General features: G+C 38.0%; 2 protein-coding genes across 6 annotated transcripts in view; one reads left to right on the top strand and one right to left on the bottom strand.

The window, feature by feature from the left end:
- The window catches only part of LOC124777808 (probable ubiquitin carboxyl-terminal hydrolase FAF-X), a 301,616-nt gene extending 299,484 nt beyond the window's left edge, over positions 1-2,132 (bottom strand). The window contains exons 1-2 of the mRNA XM_047253324.1: positions 1,212-2,132; positions 954-1,119 (exon numbers count right to left, since the gene is read on the bottom strand). Of these exons, the coding sequence (XP_047109280.1) occupies positions 954-1,025 (72 nt within the window). The 5' untranslated portion in view covers positions 1,026-1,119; positions 1,212-2,132. The remainder of the gene's footprint in view (positions 1-953; positions 1,120-1,211) is intronic.
- A 384-nt stretch (positions 2,133-2,516) lies between these two features.
- LOC124777809 overlaps positions 2,517-20,411 on the top strand; it is an 83,001-nt gene continuing 65,106 nt past the window's right edge. For 3 of the 5 annotated variants that reach the window (XM_047253325.1, XM_047253329.1, XM_047253328.1), the window contains exon 1: positions 2,517-3,015. The gene's annotated coding sequence lies outside the window, so the exon portion shown is untranslated. The remainder of the gene's footprint in view (positions 3,016-20,411) is intronic. The other 2 variants (XM_047253326.1, XM_047253327.1) reach the window with 2 other exon arrangements.

Genomic DNA, 20,411 nt, shown 5'->3' on the forward strand with positions numbered 1-20,411 from the left:
GCACCAAATTGCCATATAGCCTAGAATGCAGTACAGAGTTGTTGCCATAAACAACAACGATGAACAAAGATCTTGCATGTTGGCGGCTGTGATTTCATAAAATTATACACTATCACTGACATTGCAACAATATAACATTGTGGTCTTTCATATAAAATGTAAGGTCCACTTCTTAAGGTATTAAAATGCTGAGATTGGTGGGGCTGTACTAATCTTCATGCACAACACAGTGGACAGTGACAGAATCACAGATAGCATCTTCAATGCAAAAAAGACAGTAAGTCCTAATCTATGAAAATCGAATCTGTGCCCCGACATGGGAGTTTTGAACGCTTTAAGATGTTTATCACATCTGTAACAAATTGCAACGTTCGAAGGTAAGTGTAAGGCCAAGCAGTCTGTATCTGAATACCTTCCTTTCCAATCAGTCAATCTTAGAATCTGTTGTGTTTTGGGGAGAAAAGAAAGACAGTCCTAAATACGCTGAGTGTGGAAGATGCTAACATGATTGGCTGAAGCAGTAAATGAAATGGAATTTGTTTTGCTGAATTGCATATTACTGAGTCAAATACATAAATATATTTATATTCGAAAAAAAAACACTTCAGTGTATCGAAGTTTTAACAAAATTACGTATGATTTCACTAGAATAAAATTTCACTTTAAATATAGCATTAGGCCTGCAGAGGAGGAAAAGATGTTGCACAATGGCACCTTTCGTAATTGATTTGACAGCTGTTGGCAGTTCTCTTATGTTTCACTCTAAACTCACCTGGTATCCAAAACCGCTGAAACTTATTTTTAGTGCTACATTAAAAGACTACACAAGTGTCATAACGCATCGAAATTGTGCAATTTCATTTAGATTAACGAAAGGCAATATGCAACTATCGATGCGAATGTAATTTTCTCAAGGGAAAAAAAAGGAAACAATAAGCGTAATCAGTACTTACTGAGCCATGAGTGGTGAGTTGACCATCTGGTGGATCTACTGCAACACCCTGTCCTCTAGTGGCTATAGTCATTTTGGCTATTGTTTTTCAGTCCTTAGGGTTGACGGCATGAATTTATAAAAACTAACGTATGTACATAAGTCTTGATATTTCCTATCTACATTACCTGAAATACAAACAAAATTAACTGTCTGTGTACTAATGCCTTAAGTGTCAAAATACAAAATGAGCAAATTTTGTTTTAGCTTTTTTATTTACGATTGACGTGTATGTTGAGAGGCGATTAGTCATAATAAATGCCATAATATTCTGACGTCAACAACATTGGAAAATATCCAACATAAAGGCACAAAATGCACTGACATCTAATCATGACCCCCACTTCGATGTCTCATTCCTCTATGTTTTGATGTCTTTGGCTTTTTCACAGAACTGAAAACACTACATGAATGTCAATACAGGGCATGACGATATCACACAGATCACTGCACACATGTTATTCTCGACGAAATATCTTCAGAATACCAACAAAGTCCAACGCCTTAAGAGCGCTCTCTATATCCGACATGTAATGGCAGGATTAGTTTACTCATTTATTGTGAAGTGGTTATTCTGATGCATAGATCCGAAACAAGGGCTTGAATATTGCTCCTGGAAACAGTTTTCTGTCTGCTGAGACCCTGCTGTCTTTCAATAGACTTCAAATATGGCAAATACGAAGCACGGACGTCCGATGTTCTTTTGGCAGGAAACAGGAACAGTCACACGCTCGGCGCACAAAATATTTTAGGTCTACGAGTTTCCTGTATTTCACGTCTATGCAAACACTCCAACCGTCATAATTCTTCCTAAATACTCTATTTCTTGTGCCCGGCTACGTACAAAATGGCGACTTAGCAATGATCAGTCCAAAGAGTTAGTACGTAAAATAAGAACGATTAAGCGCTGACACAAATTTTTAACTTACTCGCACGACAATATTCTGCCAGCCATCCCCCAGAACTACAGATTTATGCACTAATCTTCTACACGAATGTTCTGGGAAAAACCATTTCACTTTGACGTAAGTTTCGCAGCACTGTGTAAACACGACTGCGCGAGTCACCGGTAATACAGAGCTTTAATTCGAGTGCATGAGTTGCCATACGATTTTCCAGACTGTTTGTTTGTACGAGTATTCTTAATAATTTTGCTTAGAACTTGATAAAACACCTTCCAGGTTCTGATAGGAGAAGTCAATTACTACTTGAATGTACTACTTCATTCTATCAGCTGTGTCACTTGATATATCACCGCTTCTTGTTTAACGAGAACGTAACTCCTCGCACTCAGTTTCAGCCATCGATTTCTGTGATGCTGTTTCTTTAAAGTACGGCAGGTTTACAGAATACAACACTAACTTTGCTCACCTTTTCTAAACCGTGGTTCCCTACAGTCGTGTTCTTTGATGCCTCAAAGCTATCATAGATGCAGACTGTCAACATTCGATTTATAAAAAACATCTGAAACCCTGCAAATATTCTACTGAAACTCAACAGACGTATGAACGGATTTTTGCATGTTCAGTCGAGTCCTAGCGTTCGTAAATGGCACTGATCTTCTGATGCTAGTAGAAAATTTATTTTTCGCTCTTTTAATAAAACGCCCCCAGTACCAACGACACAACAAAAACACTCAACATAAAATTTTCTTTCCTGAAGTTAAAGAAATTTGGCATTGTCGGGAAGAAGTCAGTCGTGCAAATATGAACTCTTCAGATAAAATTATAAAGAAATCTGTGTAATTTTTTCCATCCGATCACAACTGCGCAAAAGTGTACTGCGTTTGTGCCGCCTAGTAGATTTAAAGGTACGCGACGACTGACGACTCAATCACGGCTTGTGTCCGCTATGGAATCAAGGCATGCGGTCGAGATACGTAATTTACGGAAGTAAATATTGCTGAATAAAGCTTGACGAGTGTGTAAACAATATAGGTGACTTATTCGATCTTGATTAGATATTAAGAAAAGAATTCTGTTTGCAAGCTCGAAAGCGTTCAGAGACCAACAATATATAATATCGTAAGTACGCGGCGCTTTGTAAATAAGTGTTGAAAGCATTGATTGATAGCAGAAATTGCCTCCTCCAGATATTCGTAGCGTATGTGTCACTTACGTAGCTTTACTTGTTGCGAATCACGAATAAAAATAGTAGTTACTGTAATTCCATTTTAGATAATTAGACATCGTATACTATTTCAAGCCTGTTATTCCCGTTTCATTCATTTCTATATTTAAAGTAAATTTCTTGGACTGATACAACTTTGGATACTAAACAGCAAGGTCAACAGCGCCCAAAAAAGTTTTGGAAATAACGCTTGATAAAGTCTCAATATCACAGAAGCGAACAAATGTCAGTGACTCCGTTTAATAATAGTGTTTGTGTAGTTTTTTTACTAACCCTTCCCTGTGTCTTAATGTTATGACATAAAGCTGCAACCCACCAAGTATTCGAATGAAGAACATAACAATGTTAATTTTTTTTAATCTGAAACAGAATTTGTGTGTTGAAAGTAGAAATTACGTTTGTTAATTTTTTTCAAGAACATCGACAGTGCAATGCTGTGCGGTGAGTCATGATGAATGTCTAACAGTAGCATCACATTATATGTGTTTCCCTTGTGGTTGCATTATGCTCAACAACCTCAGTCAAAACAGTAAACAATAAATTACCATTTTAATAAATGTGATGCGTTTTCATAGTGCAGTATTGATGATTGCCATTAGAAACCTTCCTTGGTTTCAAAATATTGTTAAATGAGGTTTCTGAAGACACACAGTGAATTTGAAAGGGCAGTTAGATATTACATAGTTCACAGTGGAGCAACATTTGAAATAATATTTATGCAAACTATAAGTGTAGTGGGTTGTGGCACAAGCATGTAATTAAATCATCATCTTTGTTTCAGGCATTAGTCTGTGGCCTGATCCGTGCCCACAAAAAAAATCATTGCTATTTTATTCCCTAGGTCTTCCAATCTCTCTCTTCTCATATGGCTTGTAATTCAGATTCTTTTGGGGGGATATGTGGGGTCTAGTGTAGCAGGGGATACAACCCGTCGGCTTTGGACAATGACGTCAAAAGTCGCCAGATAGCAGTTTACCATTTTCGCTTTTGCTGTTATGTTTCAGTTTAGTTTTTTTTTACTGATTGCTTAATAAAGTGGATCTGTTTATTCTATCTCATGAGATTTTTTTTAAAAAAGCCAAAAAACACTTATCAGCCACTGAAGGGAGCTACAACACTAAGAAGAATCACTTCTCGATTGGCGACTTGTGACATCAATGTCCAAAGCTGACGGGTTGTATCCCCTGCTACGCTAGTCCTGATATGTGACCTGACATTTTCATGAGGTGTTGTCTGCAATCTTCAGGATACTTTTCAGTTTTTCATTCGTATTGAAAATATTTAATTCTGTTCTGATATCTTGTAATTGTGTTTCTTTTCCTGCAGACTTGCCTTAGGTACATCATCTGTGCTGTTTGAAATTTTTTGTGTTAACACAGCTTTTGCTTCCATAGGAAAACACAGGAACAGCCATCACTTCATAGAATTTCATGATGGGCTCCGTTTATGGCCCATTGTTCTGTTAATGGTGTCACAGACAGCTTGGCATTTGTAAATATTATTTTCAATATCAAATCAAAATTGGATCTTACAGCACAGGTTGAATAAGATTTGAGAGACTTGTTCTAAAACTGAATTAGGCCTATCCAAAGAGTTTTTGATCTGACTGGACAATTTCTTCTGAATGCCATTACATAATAAATATTTTTGAATAATAAAGGAAATGTTAATGTTTTGTACGTAACCATAAAAATAAAAATGAGAATACTAGGTAATAAATGGAGGCAGTAATTAAGCTAGTTTAAAAAATATATAGATTTACATTTTCTTGATTTGTCTGTCACAAGAAACAGTACAGGACATGATTTGAAGTTATGTACACAGAGTTAGGAGTAATTGTAGAGTATCTAATAACCATATAATTAGAGAATAATTAAAATGATGGAATTCATACAGAAACAATTCTTCATGTTAACACAGATTAAAAGTTGTAAATGAGATGTAGCATGATGGGTAGCATTTTTGCTGTTACATTCATATTCTGCAAGACACTACATGCATATATGCTCTTGTACACACTCCTTCCAATCTGTTAGCACTGAGATCTCTGCAAGATATACCCATAAGTAGGAATATTAGTAATATTTTCTCTGATTTGATACCATGATACCCACAACAGACTGGTACTTGACTCAGTAAGAATTCTCAGTTTTTTAAAACAATTCTTTAGTCATTCCAACGACTACTTGTAGTTATTATTCTTACTGCCCTTTTCTGCAGTTTAAAAATGGTATTAAAGTTTTGTGTTTTCAATTCCCAGGAAAGAATCCCATGACAAAGAATTGAGTATACATGAGAGTAAGTGTGTCACCACAAGACATTCGCTGTCATAAACAAATGAGGACCCTAAGAGTAAAACATGCGGATGACATTCTTTTTGCCAATGTCTTTTTGTGTACATTCCGTGTTACTTGGCAGTCAATATTCACCCCTAAAAATCTTGTGCCTGTTACATCATCTATAGTTTGACGTATATGCTTAACCGAAGCAATACCAATACATTTTCTGTAACATGCAATACCAAGGGCTTTGGGGGGAGGGAGGGAGGGGGGGAGTACTTTGTGCCCGCCACAAATATTTAACAAAAAATCAAATTTTGTTAATGATTATTAACTTTTAACAACTACTTTCTCTTTAAATAAGAACTGATGGAAAACCTGAAAATACTTTTTAGCACAATCTTAGCATACCAATATATGTTCCATAATGTGTAAGGGAGTGGTACATCTTAATCACCACAAAAAGTACAAATTTCATTCATTGTCATTGATTTTTATTCACAATACAGTTTTTTAAGATATCTAGATTTGTAAGAAGGGCCCTTAACCTAAAAATATGAATATGACAAATGTTTGCAAAAAGTCACATGTGCCGCTAAGACTTAAATTTTACTGAAAAATTATGGAACCTGGAATAAAAAACAGTGAACATTATGTTTCTTCAAAATTTTAAAATATGAAGCACATGACAAAAGTACAGAATTTTCAGAAGATCTCACCCCCCACATTGTTACTGCAAAGGTTAAAGGGCCATAATTGTTTTCCATCTTTGTGCGGAGTGCATACTATTCATTTTATTTATGTTCAATGGCAGTTTATTACATACAGTGTATCCCCTATAAGCTGATGATTTTTTACTGGTGCTGCCAGAAGCGGAAAAAACTGGCATTGGTTGAAAGGTATCCATCGGTGTCAGAGTGCAGCCAATATGAAACTACCACTAGATGTGAAGTATTGGTGTAAACTTAGTTGAGGATAATGGTGCCAACACTGTGGGAAGCAGCCAATGCTGCCTTCTCCTCACAGCTGCCACCCCCCCTCCCCCCCCCCTCCCCCAAACAGTCCTACACAGGGGCAAAGCATGTGTCCTGGCATTCCTGGCCACTGTGTGAATCGTCAACTTATTCTGAACAAGATGTACTGACTAATTGTAAATGTCCTTGAGGGTTCAATTTCCATTCTGAAATGGGTGTGTTTCATCAGCTGTTATGATGTTGCTGTGGTCACCGAAGAGAACTTTCTGTCCTTGCGTTATACTGCTAGGGAATTCAAGGGTTGGATAACAACAATATTATGAAATGGCTAGATTGTTTCTCACAGCTTAGAAGAGGTGAGGAGTCAGACACGATGAAAAGCCTGCTAATCATTTAAGCTTTTGGGGAAAAAAATTCTTTTTCAGAAAACACACACACACACACACACACACACACACACACACACACACACACACACGCACACATCAGTAGATACAGAGCAGTGTCTCCAGCCACAGTACAGCAACAATGTGTGTACAACGTTTGAAATAATATTTTGCAAACTAAAAGTGTTGTAGGTTGCAGCACAAGAATGTAATAAATACTTTGACAATAACGAAGAATTCGTTTTGTACTTAATAATAAGGATAAAAATGATGGTACTACCCAATAAATGGAGGCAATCATTAAGCTAGTTTAAAAATTGTGTAGAGGTACATTTTCTTGGTCTTTCTGCCACAAGAAACAAGGCAGACCCTGAAACTGTGTACACAAAGTTACTCTTGTGCCCATCTGTGACTCTATGCCTCTGCTATGTGGCGAGTAGCAATCTAATCCCTTCATAATACTACTGTCTGGAAAGTCATTGATGTATGCTAAGAACAGAATTGTACTCAATACATTACCCTGAAGAACAAATGTATGTGTATGTTGGTTGTCTAACAATTGTTTTACTGAAAATTTATCATCAACAGATGTGTGAACTTTCAACTTTCTGCACATTGTAAGACTGAAACCATTCATTCCTCTTGCACCCAGTGCTCCTAGATTGTGTAGTAGTGTTGTATGGTCAGCAATGTCAAAAGTCTTGGACATCTAAATCTACATCTGTGCTCTGCAAACCACTATGAAATTCATGGCAAATGGTACATTCCAGTGCACCAGTTATTAGCCCTTTTTCCCATTCCATTCATGTATGTAGTGCAGTAAGAGTGATTGTTTTAAATGTCTCTGTGCCTGCTGTAATTAATTCTGTCCTCATGATCTCTATACGAGTGATACATAGGGATCAGCATCACTGTAACGCTCTCACATGTGTCAAACAAAACTGTGACATTCATACTGCACTTCTCTTTATACATTCAATATCTTGTATTAGTCCTTTTTGGTAAGTGTGCCACATACTTCAGCAGTATTCTAGAATGGGTTGCTTAAGTGATTTTAAGCAATCTCCTCCAGAAAGGGATTGCATTTCCCCAGAATTCTACCGATAAACCGAAGTCTGCCACCTGCTTTACTCACATCTGAGCCTGTATGATTGTTCCATTTCATATCCCTACAGGATATTGCACACAGGTATTTGTACGAGTTGGCCTATACCAGCTGTGACTCATGGAGATTATAATCATAAAATATATTTTTTCTCATTTTGTGAACTGCACAATTTTACATTTCTGAACATTTAAAGCAAGTTGCCAATATTTCCACCACTTTGAAACCTTATCATGACCTGACTGAATATTTATGCAGCTTCTTTTGGACAGTACTTCATTATAGATAACTGTATCATCTGGAAAAAGTCTGAGGTTACTATTAATATTGTCCACAAGGTCATTAATATACAACATGAACAGTAAGGCTCCCAACGCAATTGCCTGGGGCATACCTGAAGTTGCTTCTACATCTGACGATGACTTTCTATCCAAGATAACCTGCCACATCCTCCCTACACAAAAAAATCCTCCATACAGTCAAATTTCGCTGGATACACCATGTTATTGTACTTTTGACAATAAGTATAGATGTGGTATTGAGCCAAATACTTTTTGCAAATGACGAAATACTGCATCTACTAGACTGCTCCGATTCAAAGCTTTCAGTATGTCATTTGAGAAAAGTGTGAGTTGGACTTCGCAAGATCGATGTTTCTATGTTTCTGGAATCTATGCTGGTCGGCCTGAAGGAGGTCACTCTGTTAGAGATACTTCATTATCAACAAAGGGGGAAAAAATCAATCATCAGCTGTGTTGAAATGTTCTGCAGCTGCTGGAAAACAGCTATGAACAAAATTATAAACACATTACGTTTCAGTCCAGAATACGTTCCAAGATTCTAGAACAAGTTGATGTCAGGGGTACTGGACTGTAGTTTTCTGGATCACTTACATTACTATTCTTGTTAATGGGTGTGGCCGGTGCTTTCTTCAAACTAATGGGTATGGTTTTTTTTGTTTGAGGGACCTACAGTAGATTATCAGCCGCAAATTCAATGTATAATCTGACAGGGATTCTATCAGACCCTGGAGCTTTGTTCAGTTTCAATGATTTCAGCTGTTTCTCAACACTAATGACACTAACACTTATTTTATTCACCTTTTCAGGGGTATGAAGATTAAATTTGGAAATTCTCTTGGTTTTTCTTTGTACAGGGACATTTGAAAACAGAGTTAAGCAGTTCACCTTTTGTTTTGCTACCCTCAAATTCAGTTCCAGTCTCGTTCCTGAGTGACTGGACACTAATTTTAGTGCCACAACCAGCCTTTACATACAGCCAGACTTTATTTTGGTTTTGTGAAAGATCATTTGACAAAATTCTGCTTTTGTAGTCATTGAAGCCTTCAGGCATTGCTCTTTTGATTGCCAAACACACTTCATTCAGCATCTCTCCATTTATAGCACTATGCTTTGTTTGGCACCTATTATGCAGTAGTCTCCCTTTCTTTAGAAGTTCTTTACAGTGACTGTATACTACAGAGAATCCCTCCCATTATGAACTGTTCTGCTGGGTACGCATCTATCCAATGCATGATCAACTGTTCTACCTGATCCTCCCCCTCGTTTAAAGTATCAAGCTCCTCATTCAGATATGTCACTACTAATTTTTTTGTCTACTTTACTGAATGTGTATACCTTTCTACTTGTTTTGGTTGTCCTCTGCACTTTGGTAATCAGTGTTGCCATGACCACATTGTTGTCACCGAAAGGCGTTAGGTTTATTTGTTGCCATTAGATCATATATATTTTAATTATAAGTGGGGTTCTGAACTATCTGTTGTAGGTAGTTTTCAGAGAAGGCATTTAGTAAAGCTTCACAGGATGTGTTGTCATGCCCACCACCAACAAAGCTGTAATTTTCCCAGTTAATTGTTGGATGATTAACGTTTCCACTGATGATTACAATATGGATACAAGTGAACTGAGGATTTATATGATGTTTTTGGTTACATCAGGAGATGAATCTGCTGGGCGCCAGGATCCAATTACCATTTTACACCCGCTCCTGATACTGAGACTTGCCCAAACAGTGTCACATGCAGCTTCAGTGTCTGTCTCGGTGGATTTGAGTTTCTTGCCTACTGTGACAGATGTACTACCTCTGTTTCCCATTAGCCTATCATTTAGATATACAATCAAATTTTTCCAAAAATTTTGCTGCTATTTCACCTTTCTGTACATAGAATTGTGTTCAATCTTAAAGAGAGTGAGACCAACCCTGGTTCAGTCCTTCTACTTGATTTGGAATCAGGCGATAGTGGGCATTGTTGAAACTCAATGCGCAAGGCTGGTCCTCTCAACCTTCTTTGCCAGTCACTGAAATGACCCAAGTACGACCACGGAGACAAGGCAACAGGCACCCTGTGTTCCAGTGTGTGCCACAATCTGCAATTTGTTGCACCCTGTTCCCTCAGTGGCTTCCAAAATACCCTCTTCAAAATGTTGAAAGAGCCCCCCAGGCATACACATTATGAGCACCTGGTGTTCCTTCCCTTCCCTTGTCACAATTTCACTAAGGGGACCATTAGTCAATGTACTTGTGAATTTGCTATGAGTAGTAGACCCTACCCTTTTGCGTTTGCCTGCTCTTGACGCAGGACAAAACAAATATCCCCAAAATACGTTACATGAGTCGTACTGGCTAAGTTTCAGTTTCAGTGAAAGGCAGCACCTCGAACGTGTTGGTTAGAGTGATTGGTATGACACCCTATGTCCTCCCTGGTCCCCATCTACCCTGTACAGTACACCTAGGTCTACCGTTGACACACCACACGCAGTCGAGTGGACAAGTAAAGACAGATCCCATACTTCCTGCAGAGGAGACAGCATCCACAGAAGAGGATGGTACTTGAGATACCTTTGGTACTGGAATCACAGGTACACAATTCTCGGTAGCTTTTTCAACATATCAGTTTGTAGCAGTTACCCGAATTAAAGTGCTCATTTGTTATATGCTCTCTATGCACACCTTCAGAACAGGAATTAAGATCTCACCTACACCTGTTTGCGGCTCATGGTCTAGTGGCTACCATTGCTGCCTCTCAATCAGGGGGTCCCAGGTTCGATTCCCAGCCCGGTTGAGGATTTTCTCCACCTGGGGACTGGGTGTTTGTGTTGTCCTTATAATTTCATTGTCATTCGGGAAAGGGGCGAGAGTGGACAGCGCAAAGATTGGGAACTTGTACGAGTGCTGATAGCCACCCAGTTGAGTTCCCCACCAACCAAGTACCATCATCATCATCATCTCACCTGCACCTCCTGACTTCTTGCTTTTTAATTTCTGTTTTGTCTTCCTGACTTAGAACTATATTGTTTGGAATATCATTTTACATGCTGTGTAAGCCCTACAGGTGCTGCATATATTTTAGGAAAATTCTGGTGCAACTTCTCCGTGATGTTGTTGTTGTGGTCTTCAGTCCTGAGACTGGTTTGATGCAGCTCTCCATGCTACTCTATCCTGTGCTAGGTTCTTCATATCCCAGTGCCTACTGCAGCCTACATCCTTCTGAATCTGCTTAGTGTATTCATCTCTTGGTCTCCCTCTATGATTTTTACCCTCCACGCTGCCCTCCAATGCTAAATTGATGATCTCTTGATGCCTCAGAATATGCCCTACCAACCGATCCCTTCTTCTAGTCAAGTTGTGCCACAAATTTCTCTTCTCTCCAATTTATTCAATACATCCTCATTAGCTATGTGGTCTATCCATCTAATCTTCAGCATTCTTCTGTAGCACCACATTTTGAAAGCTTCTATTCTCTTCTTGTCTAAACTATTTAGCGTCCACGTTTCAGTTCCACATATGGCTACACTCCATACAAATACTTTCAGAAACGACTTCCTAACACTCAAATCTATACTCGATGTTAACAAATTTCTCCTCCTCAGAAACGCTTTCCTTGCCATTGCCAGTCTCCATTTTATATTTATTTTATATCCTCTCTACTTGAACCACCATCAGTTATTTTGCTCCCCAAATAGCAGAACTCTTTTACTACTTTAAGCGTCTCATTTCCTAATCTAATTCCTGCAGCATCACCCGATTTAATTCGACTACATTCCATTATCCTCATTTTGCTTTTGTTGATGTTCATCTTATACCTTCCTTTAAAATATTCATTTACAAAATTTGCCAATTCCTGAGGATTTTCTTGTTTCCTACCCCCATCTTTGATCTGTGTGTTATATTTGTGTGCTTTTCCCAGTTTCTTGTTTTATGACATCCCACACTACATTGCTTTTGTTTCTTTATGTATTATTTTGTCATTGAATGTTTTTCAGCAAATATTTCCCTCCTGCACATTTTTTTTATACCTTTGATGATGATCTAAGAACTGTAGGTCAGTGTAGTGCTTTTCAAAATAACTGAGAAATTTTTAGCGTCTGGGAGAACTTCCTAGGATGTACCCACAGTTAACCATTTGGTTTCATTAGCTGCTGCTGTGGAAGTGGCTTCTTTTGGAAATGTCTCCTCAAAACTTAATTTAAACAACATGCAGGATTTAGCGATCTTGGCATACACACAGTTTTCCAAATACACTTCATCCCAGATTTGATTTACCAGTGCCCTAGAAAAATTATGTATTTTAATTTCAAAAAGATCTCTACATAGGTCTGTTCTTTTGAGGGTTTTACAAAGCTGATTTCCATCTTTGTTATCTGACAGTAATGATCAGAAAGGCCAAGATCTTTTATCAGTACTTAACAATTTCTCTTGCCAATGTCTGCAAATATGTACTTGGTAAGACTCGTGCTGAACCTTTGGATGATGTAGTAGCTGTGTTTATCATTTGTGTCACACCAAGAGTGATCAGAATGTTAGAAATGTCAATGCCAACACCTGTGTTAATGTTTGCACATAATATTTACACAAAATATTATGTTAGTTTTGGGGGCTGAGACTCTTTGCAGGACTTCAGTTAATTTGACAAAGAAAGTTAAAAAGTTAAATATTATCACTGTGTGTGGGACACACAGACAGACAGACAGACAGAGATATATATATATATATATATATATATATATATATATATCTTCTCTAGCTTTAAGGTGCAGCAGTAACAGCAGATTTGTGTGGTGATAGCATCATATGCTGTATTTCATTATCTCTACATCAGTGCTCTGTAATGTATACCACCATTCTGTTTGAGACTGTAATTCTACCGAAAGCTGTTGTACTTTACTTTTAACGGACTGTATATTTTGTATAAAAAACAAGTAATTCTGAACAAATTCCTGTGAGGTATGTGTACTCTGGTGTATACGGTGAAGAAATCTCAAAACTGGTTTGAGATACTTTTAAGGGAGTAGAGCCTGTTGTCACAATTTGTCATAAAAAAGACCTAGTCCTCCTACCCATGACAACTGGCACTTGACCATGTGTGGTCCCATACTCGCCTACTATATAGTCACTAATTAACTCCACCGATCTCCCTTTGCCAATACTGTTGAGGTGCAGATTATGTCTAGTTCAGCACCATCTTGCAATAGTATCTGTCAGCACCACGGCAACAGTTGTCAGCACCATCTCCAGTTCTGTATTGGCTTGCTGTACAATACTGCCAAGATGAGATCGATCATGTTGTCGAAACAGCTCAGCTTTGCTCACATTGGTGCCACCAGTTCAGAAAGCTGTCTTATTCATGTCATGACCTGTGGGTTTTTAAAGTGTTTTCTGAGCCCTTTTTTCATAGACTTGATCAACCTCTATAGATTGCTCCCCATTGGCAAGATTAATGTAGTTCTGGGCAAGACCCTTAATCGTCCTAATGGTCATTGCCTGGTAATCAATGTTGAACTCGTAGTACAGAGTAACACTAACATCTGTGTAATATGTATTGTTTGTACGAAGAGGATGAAAATTAGTGATTGTGTCCTTTCTTCATTTGGACTTCCTAAGCCCGTTTCTTGTCTTTTTTTTATAAAAGACAACTTCTCTTATGTTACCCCTATTATTTGGTTGTTTCGCAGCGGTCTTAGAAGTTACAGTCATGGGCCATATCTACCACACATAAATACTAAGTCTTACCCATTGGTCACCTAACTCAGAATTCAGGTGGGAAAATGTTGGCCATAGGTAATACACATGACTTCATGTACTGTATAGAACAAATTAGTCTTGAAATCCGCCACAGGAACAAGATGGAAATACTGCATATATTTCATCCCTATAGACGGTGGAGTCTTGTGTGTATAATTTCTGTTGGTGTGTGGGTGGCATAATATTGTTTATCCTTCTTGTGTGTGTGTGTGTGTGTGTGTGTGTGTGTGTGTGTGTGTGTGTGTGTGTGTGTGTGTGTTAAAATGATTATCCTCAAATAATTTTTGTCGGCTCTGTCAAAAGATTACAATTTTGTAAATCTATATCAAGGGAACAGTTAGGATTTGTAGCTTCCAAAATAATGGGCAACAAGATTCTTTTTGTTGTGCAGCACACATATATCTGATAATTTTCTTCTGCTGTTTCAGTATTCAAGATACACTACTTAAACTTCCCAACAATTACACCATACCTAATGATAGCTTCAAAATAACTATAATATATGCTATTTTTCCTGTCCTCATATCAGAGGAATTTGCCTACTTACTATATGTGATAGGATATCAATATGTGTATTCCACCATAAGTTGATTGTTGTGTTGTATTTTACATTCCACACATTTTGAATGTTTGGTTTTGAAATTTCAACCCATTTAAGTGGAACCAGTTGTCCTCGGTATCTAATGTTCTCATGATAGAGCATAGAATTTTTTCTGTATCATCTGAAAAGAGAACTGAAGGAAAATTTAAACTTACAGATAAGTCATTTACATAGAATAGGAACATAATTGCCCCTAAAAAGGAGCATTGAAACACACCTTGTGATATTGTATTCCATTTAGAATAATAATTCACTACACTTGAAGTAATAGCTGCCCTTTGTAAAACAGAAAGCCATTTCAGAGCATTGCCCTTAATCCAATATTTAATGAATTTTTAGAGAAGCAAGGCATGATTTACTACATCAGAGGCTTTTGTAAGACCACAGGAGATACCTACAACTTTATGTCTGACCAAATGTTTTGCATATCTTTTCACTATAGTTATTCGCTACATCCAGACTGGATACTCGTTATAATTTTGTACAATAAAATTTTGGATCTGGTTTGCAGCTACAATCTCTGACACCTTCAACAGCTTCCCATGTCTTCCCTTGACCCTTTTTTGAACAGAGGTCTGTTTTTGATGCACTTCAAAATGTAGTGGAAATGCTATTGTGTGATGCTATTTAGTGAGTAGCACATCACACCCAACAGTGTTTTTTATGAGAATATAACATTTTCCACATCCATTATTGAGACTTAAAAAAAAAAATAAAATAAAATAAAAAAAAAAAAAACTGTGAAATAATCAGCTTCTTGGTGGAGTCTGGAGGGTTGTACTTTACTCTGATACTCAGATATTTGAGCTGGGTTTACAGTAATGTTATCATTTACTTTAATCCTAGATATGACTACCAACTCTTAAACCTAACTCTGGTTTGACTGTGCGCCACACTGACTTGTCTTACTTTTTTTGTTGTAAAATGAACTTATTGTTTATCATTTGTCAGATGCATTCACAACTTTTTTTTAAATGTAGGTGTATAATGTCTAACATACACAGTAAAATGCCTGTTTTTAGTGTACCTCAATTCATTGTGGAGTTGCCTCTTCATGACACTGGAAACTTTTATGCTATGGTTATCCATTTACATGTACTAGTAATTTTGTTGCATATGGTTATAAGTGGAGAAGTTTCGTTAAACATTTCAAGAACACTATTTAAAAATTTGTCAAAGTTACTGCTACGTAAATTACAGTTGTTGAAAGGCCATTCAGTCTCTCTTAACTTATTACTAAATATAGTTGAATCTTTTTAATACAAGTTCATTTTTGTATGACTTTTTTTTTAGATGTAATTTCCCTGTTAAGTTTTGGCAGTACAGTGAATAATGCAGAGTGGTTAGAATGTAACAATATTATGTGAAAGAAAGTTGCTACTCACCATACTAAAACCAAACAAAATGTATAAACACCTACAAACACATTATTTGTTAATGTATTATCAATACTGATTCCCAACTGTGTATTTACTGTAGTGGGGCTTGCATGAAGTTTTCTTTGGAGCCAAAGTTTTTCATTATGTCATTGAATTTTGACACGTCACTACTTTCAACTATGAGATAAATATTGATGTCAGCAGCTATTACACACTTTTCTTTTCTTTTTTCATTGAGGTTTTCAAGCAGGCACTGGAATTTGACTAGAAAAGTGTCAATTGTAGCTTTCTGGGGTACTCTGTAAATATAAGCTACTATGACATTTAAGTCCCTTAGCTTAACACAACAGCTTTCAAATACATGAGCTTCATTCACATAATAAAAATCATTCTTATTTTATATTTTGTATCAGAATACATAAGTATTTGAGAGCTTTTGTTTGCAAAAGCAGTTGTCTGCTTCAAATGTTCAATTATATTAATAATTTTAAATCATTATCTGTAAGCCAATGTTCACTGACATAAATAACTGTAATTTTTTTGCATTCAGAAAGATTAATTTGTAATTCGTCAACTTTATAACTTTTTAACTTTTTTTTATTTATTTATTTAATTACTTGTCAGTCTTCTTACTGGTTTGATACGGCCCGCCATAAACTCCTCTTCATCTCAAGAGCTGCACTTGCAACCTATGTCCTGAATTAGTTGCTGGATACAATTCAGTGTTTGTCTTCCTCTACATTTTTTGCCCTCTGCAGCTCCCTCTAGTACCATGGAAGTCATTCCATGATGTCTTAACAGATTTCCTATCATCCTGACGCTTCTCCTTTTCAGTGTTTCCCACATATTCCTGTCCTTTCCGATTCTGCGCAGAGCCTCCTCATTCCTTACCTCATCAGTCCAGCTAATTTTCAACATTTGTCTGTAACACCACATCTCAAATGCTTCAATTCTCTTCTGTTTTGGTTTTCCCAAAGGCCATGATTCACTACCACACAAAGCACAAAGCTGTGCTCCAAACGCACATTCTGAGAAATTTCCTCCTCAAATTAAGATCTATGTTGGACACTAGCAGGCTTCTCTTGGCCAGAAAATCGTTGTGATAGTCCGCTTTTGATGTCCTCCTTGCTCCGCCCGTCATTGGTTATTTTGCTGCCTAGGTTAGAATTCATTTACTTCATCTACTTCTTGACCATCAATCCTCATTTCTGCTACTTCACATTACTTTCATCTTTCTTTGATTTACTCTCAATGCATATTCTGTACTCAGACTTTTCATTCAATTTATCAGATCATGTAATTCTTCTTCACTTTCACTCAGGATAGCAATGTTATCAGCAAATCATACCATTGATACCTTTTCACCCTGAATTTTAATTCCACTCCTGAATCTTTCTTTTATTTCCATGACTGCTTCTTTGATGTACAGATTGAACAGTAGGGGCAAAAGACTACACATCCCTGTCTTACACCCTTTTCAATCTGAGCACCACATTCTTGATCATCCACTCTTGTTATTCCCTCTTGGCTCTTGTACATATTGTATATTACCCATCTCTCTATATCTTACCCCTCTTTTTCTCAGAATTTCAAACATCTTGCCCCATTTTACATTGTTGAACGCCTTTTCCAGGTTGACAAATCCTATGCATGTGCATTGCCTTTTCTTTAGCCGTGCTTTCAGTATCAACTGCAACACCAGAATTGCATCTCTGGTGCTTTTACCTTTCCCAAAGCCAAACTGATTGTCATATAACACACCCACAATTTTTTTTCCATTCTTCTGTATATTATTCTTGTCAGCAACATGGTTGCATGAGCTGTTAAGCTGATTGTGCAGCTCTTGCAGTCTTCAGAATTGCGTGGATGATATTTTTCCAAAAGTCAGATAGTATGTCACCACTCATACATTCGATACATCAACGTGAATAATCAGTTTTTTGCCACTTCCCCCAATGATGTTTGAAATTCTGATGGAATGGTGTCTGTCCCTTCTGCATTACTTGAATTTAAGCCCTCCGAAGCTCTCTTAAATTCTGATTCTAATACTGAATCCCCCAATTCCTCTAAATTGACTTCTGTTTCTTCTTCTGTCACATCAGACAAATCTTCCCCTTCATAGAGGCTTTAAGTGTACTCTGTCCACCTATACACTCTCCCCTCTACATTTAACGGGGGAATTCCTGTTGCACCCTTAATGTTACCATCCTTGCTTTTAATTTCACCGAAGGTTGTTTTGACTTACATATATGCTGAGTCAGTCCTTCCGACAATCATTTCTTTTTCGATTTCTTCATATTTTTCCTGCAGCCATTTCGTCTTAGCTTCCCTGCACTTCTTATATATTTCATTCCTCAGTGACTTGTATTTCTGTATTCCTGAATTTCCCTGAACATTTATGTACTTCCTTCTTCCGTGAATCAACTGAAGTGTTTCTTCTTTACCCACGATTTCTTCAGAGTTACCTTCATTGTACCTTTTTTTTTTAAACTTCTGTGACTGCTCTTTTTTTTTTAGAGATATCCAGTCCTCTTCAACTTTACTGCCTACTGAACTATTCCTTATTGTTGTATCTATAGCCTTAGCGAATTTCAACCATATCTCATCATTCCTTAGTACGTCTGTATCCCACTTCTTTGCATATGGATTCTTGCTGGCTAATCTCGTAAACATCAGCCGATTCTTCATCACTACTACATTGTGATCCGAGTCTATATGTGCTTATGGGTAAGCCTTACAATTCAGTGTCTGATTTCTAAGTTTCTGGCTGACCATGATATAATCTAACTAAAATCTCCCCACTTCACCTGGCCTTTTCCAAGTATACCTCCTCCTCTTGTGATTCTTGAACAGAGTATTAATTATTATTAGTTGAAATTTATTACAGAACTCAGTCTTTCTCCTTTCTCATTTCTTGTCCCAAGCCAATATTCTCCTGTACCTTTTCTTCTACTCCTTCCCCTACAACTACATTCCAATCCCCCATGACTATTAGATTTTCATCTCCGTTTACATACTGTATTATCCTTTCAATATCCTCATATACTTTCTCTCTCCCCTCATCTTCAGCTTGCGACATCAGCATACATACCTGAACTGTTGTTGTCGGTGTTGATTTGCTGTCGATGCTGATAAGAACAACCCTATCATTGAACTCTTCACTTTAATACACTCTCTGCTCTCCTGTTAGTCATAACAAATCCTAGTCACGTTATACCATTTTCTGCTGCTATTGATATTACCTTATATTCATCTGATCAGAAATCCTTGTCTTGTTTCCAATTCATTTCACTGACCCATCCACATCTAGCTTGAGCCATTGCATTTCCCTTTTCAGATTTTCTAGCTTCCATACCACGTTCAAGCTTCTGACATTCCACACCCCAACTCATAAAATGTTATCCTTTTGTTGGTTATTGAACCTTTTTCTCGTGGTCACCTACCTCTTGGCAGGCGACGTCCAGCATACCACTGTCCACAACCAGCACCTGTATGTGCCAAAGCAAAGTGAATAAAGACTTATCAGTCAGGCAGCTGTGGCAGACGGAGCCAGCAACATCTTCGCAGTGAGCATCAAGAAGGCACACGGAAAGCAGCGTGTCTCTTAGGGCCCTCTTCCCCATCACACTTGAAGTTACAGGGAAAGGGTCACAACATTCAGGTCAAGAACTATCCTGGGCGCCATCAAACCTCTTCTGACACGTCTGAAATGAGGAGGACACCATGGAGTAAGAAGCCTCGTCATCAGACCCAAGCAGCCCTTCCACTCCCCCTTAAGCTCTCTTAAGTGCCTCACCACTGTGGTGCAAAGATGGTAGTAAAGTAAAACCACACGACTTAAATGGCTCCCATACAACAGTGGACATCAATGCATTCAGGACTTGTGGAGGAACTGATCTTCTAGCACAGGCATGCTCCCTATGCTAGAGGGCTATACCATCTACTACAAGGATGACTTGACTGGGGGAAAAGCCATGGGAGGGGTTGCTTTGTTTGTCAGTAACAAGCAACATGCCTCTGCTCTCCTCCTGGCTATTTACTTGCAAGGAGTTGTAGTTGAAATTCATATGTGTTGGAAGATCACCATTTGCTCACTGTATTTACCTGTGCAAGATGCAGTAATCTCAGAGGTTCTCACAGATCTTATGGAACAGCTCTCTTGACAGTTTCTCCTACTGGAAGGCTTTAATGCCCATCGCGTAACGTAGGGCTTGGCCTCTACCTACCCTCGGGTCGTGTTCTGGAGAGCCTCACGACATCTCAGGAGCTGTGCATCCTCAACACAGGTACTCCCACTCCCTTCTGTGGTGCTAGTGGGTCATTATCAGCCATCATCCTCTCTTTCTGCTCTCCAGCTCATGTGGACTCTGTTCAGTGAGAAGTCATTGACAACCTTCATTCCATTGACTGCTTCCCACTGGAGGTTAACCTACTGGATGGAGCATTATCTGGACAGAAGCCACCAAAATGAATGGTCAGCAGGGCTAACTGGATGCTGTTCAGTGAGCTGGCTGTATTTGAACA

The sequence above is a fragment of the Schistocerca piceifrons genome, chromosome 2 (assembly GCF_021461385.2).
Source record: "Schistocerca piceifrons isolate TAMUIC-IGC-003096 chromosome 2, iqSchPice1.1, whole genome shotgun sequence".
Lineage (NCBI taxonomy): Eukaryota > Metazoa > Arthropoda > Insecta > Orthoptera > Acrididae > Schistocerca > Schistocerca piceifrons.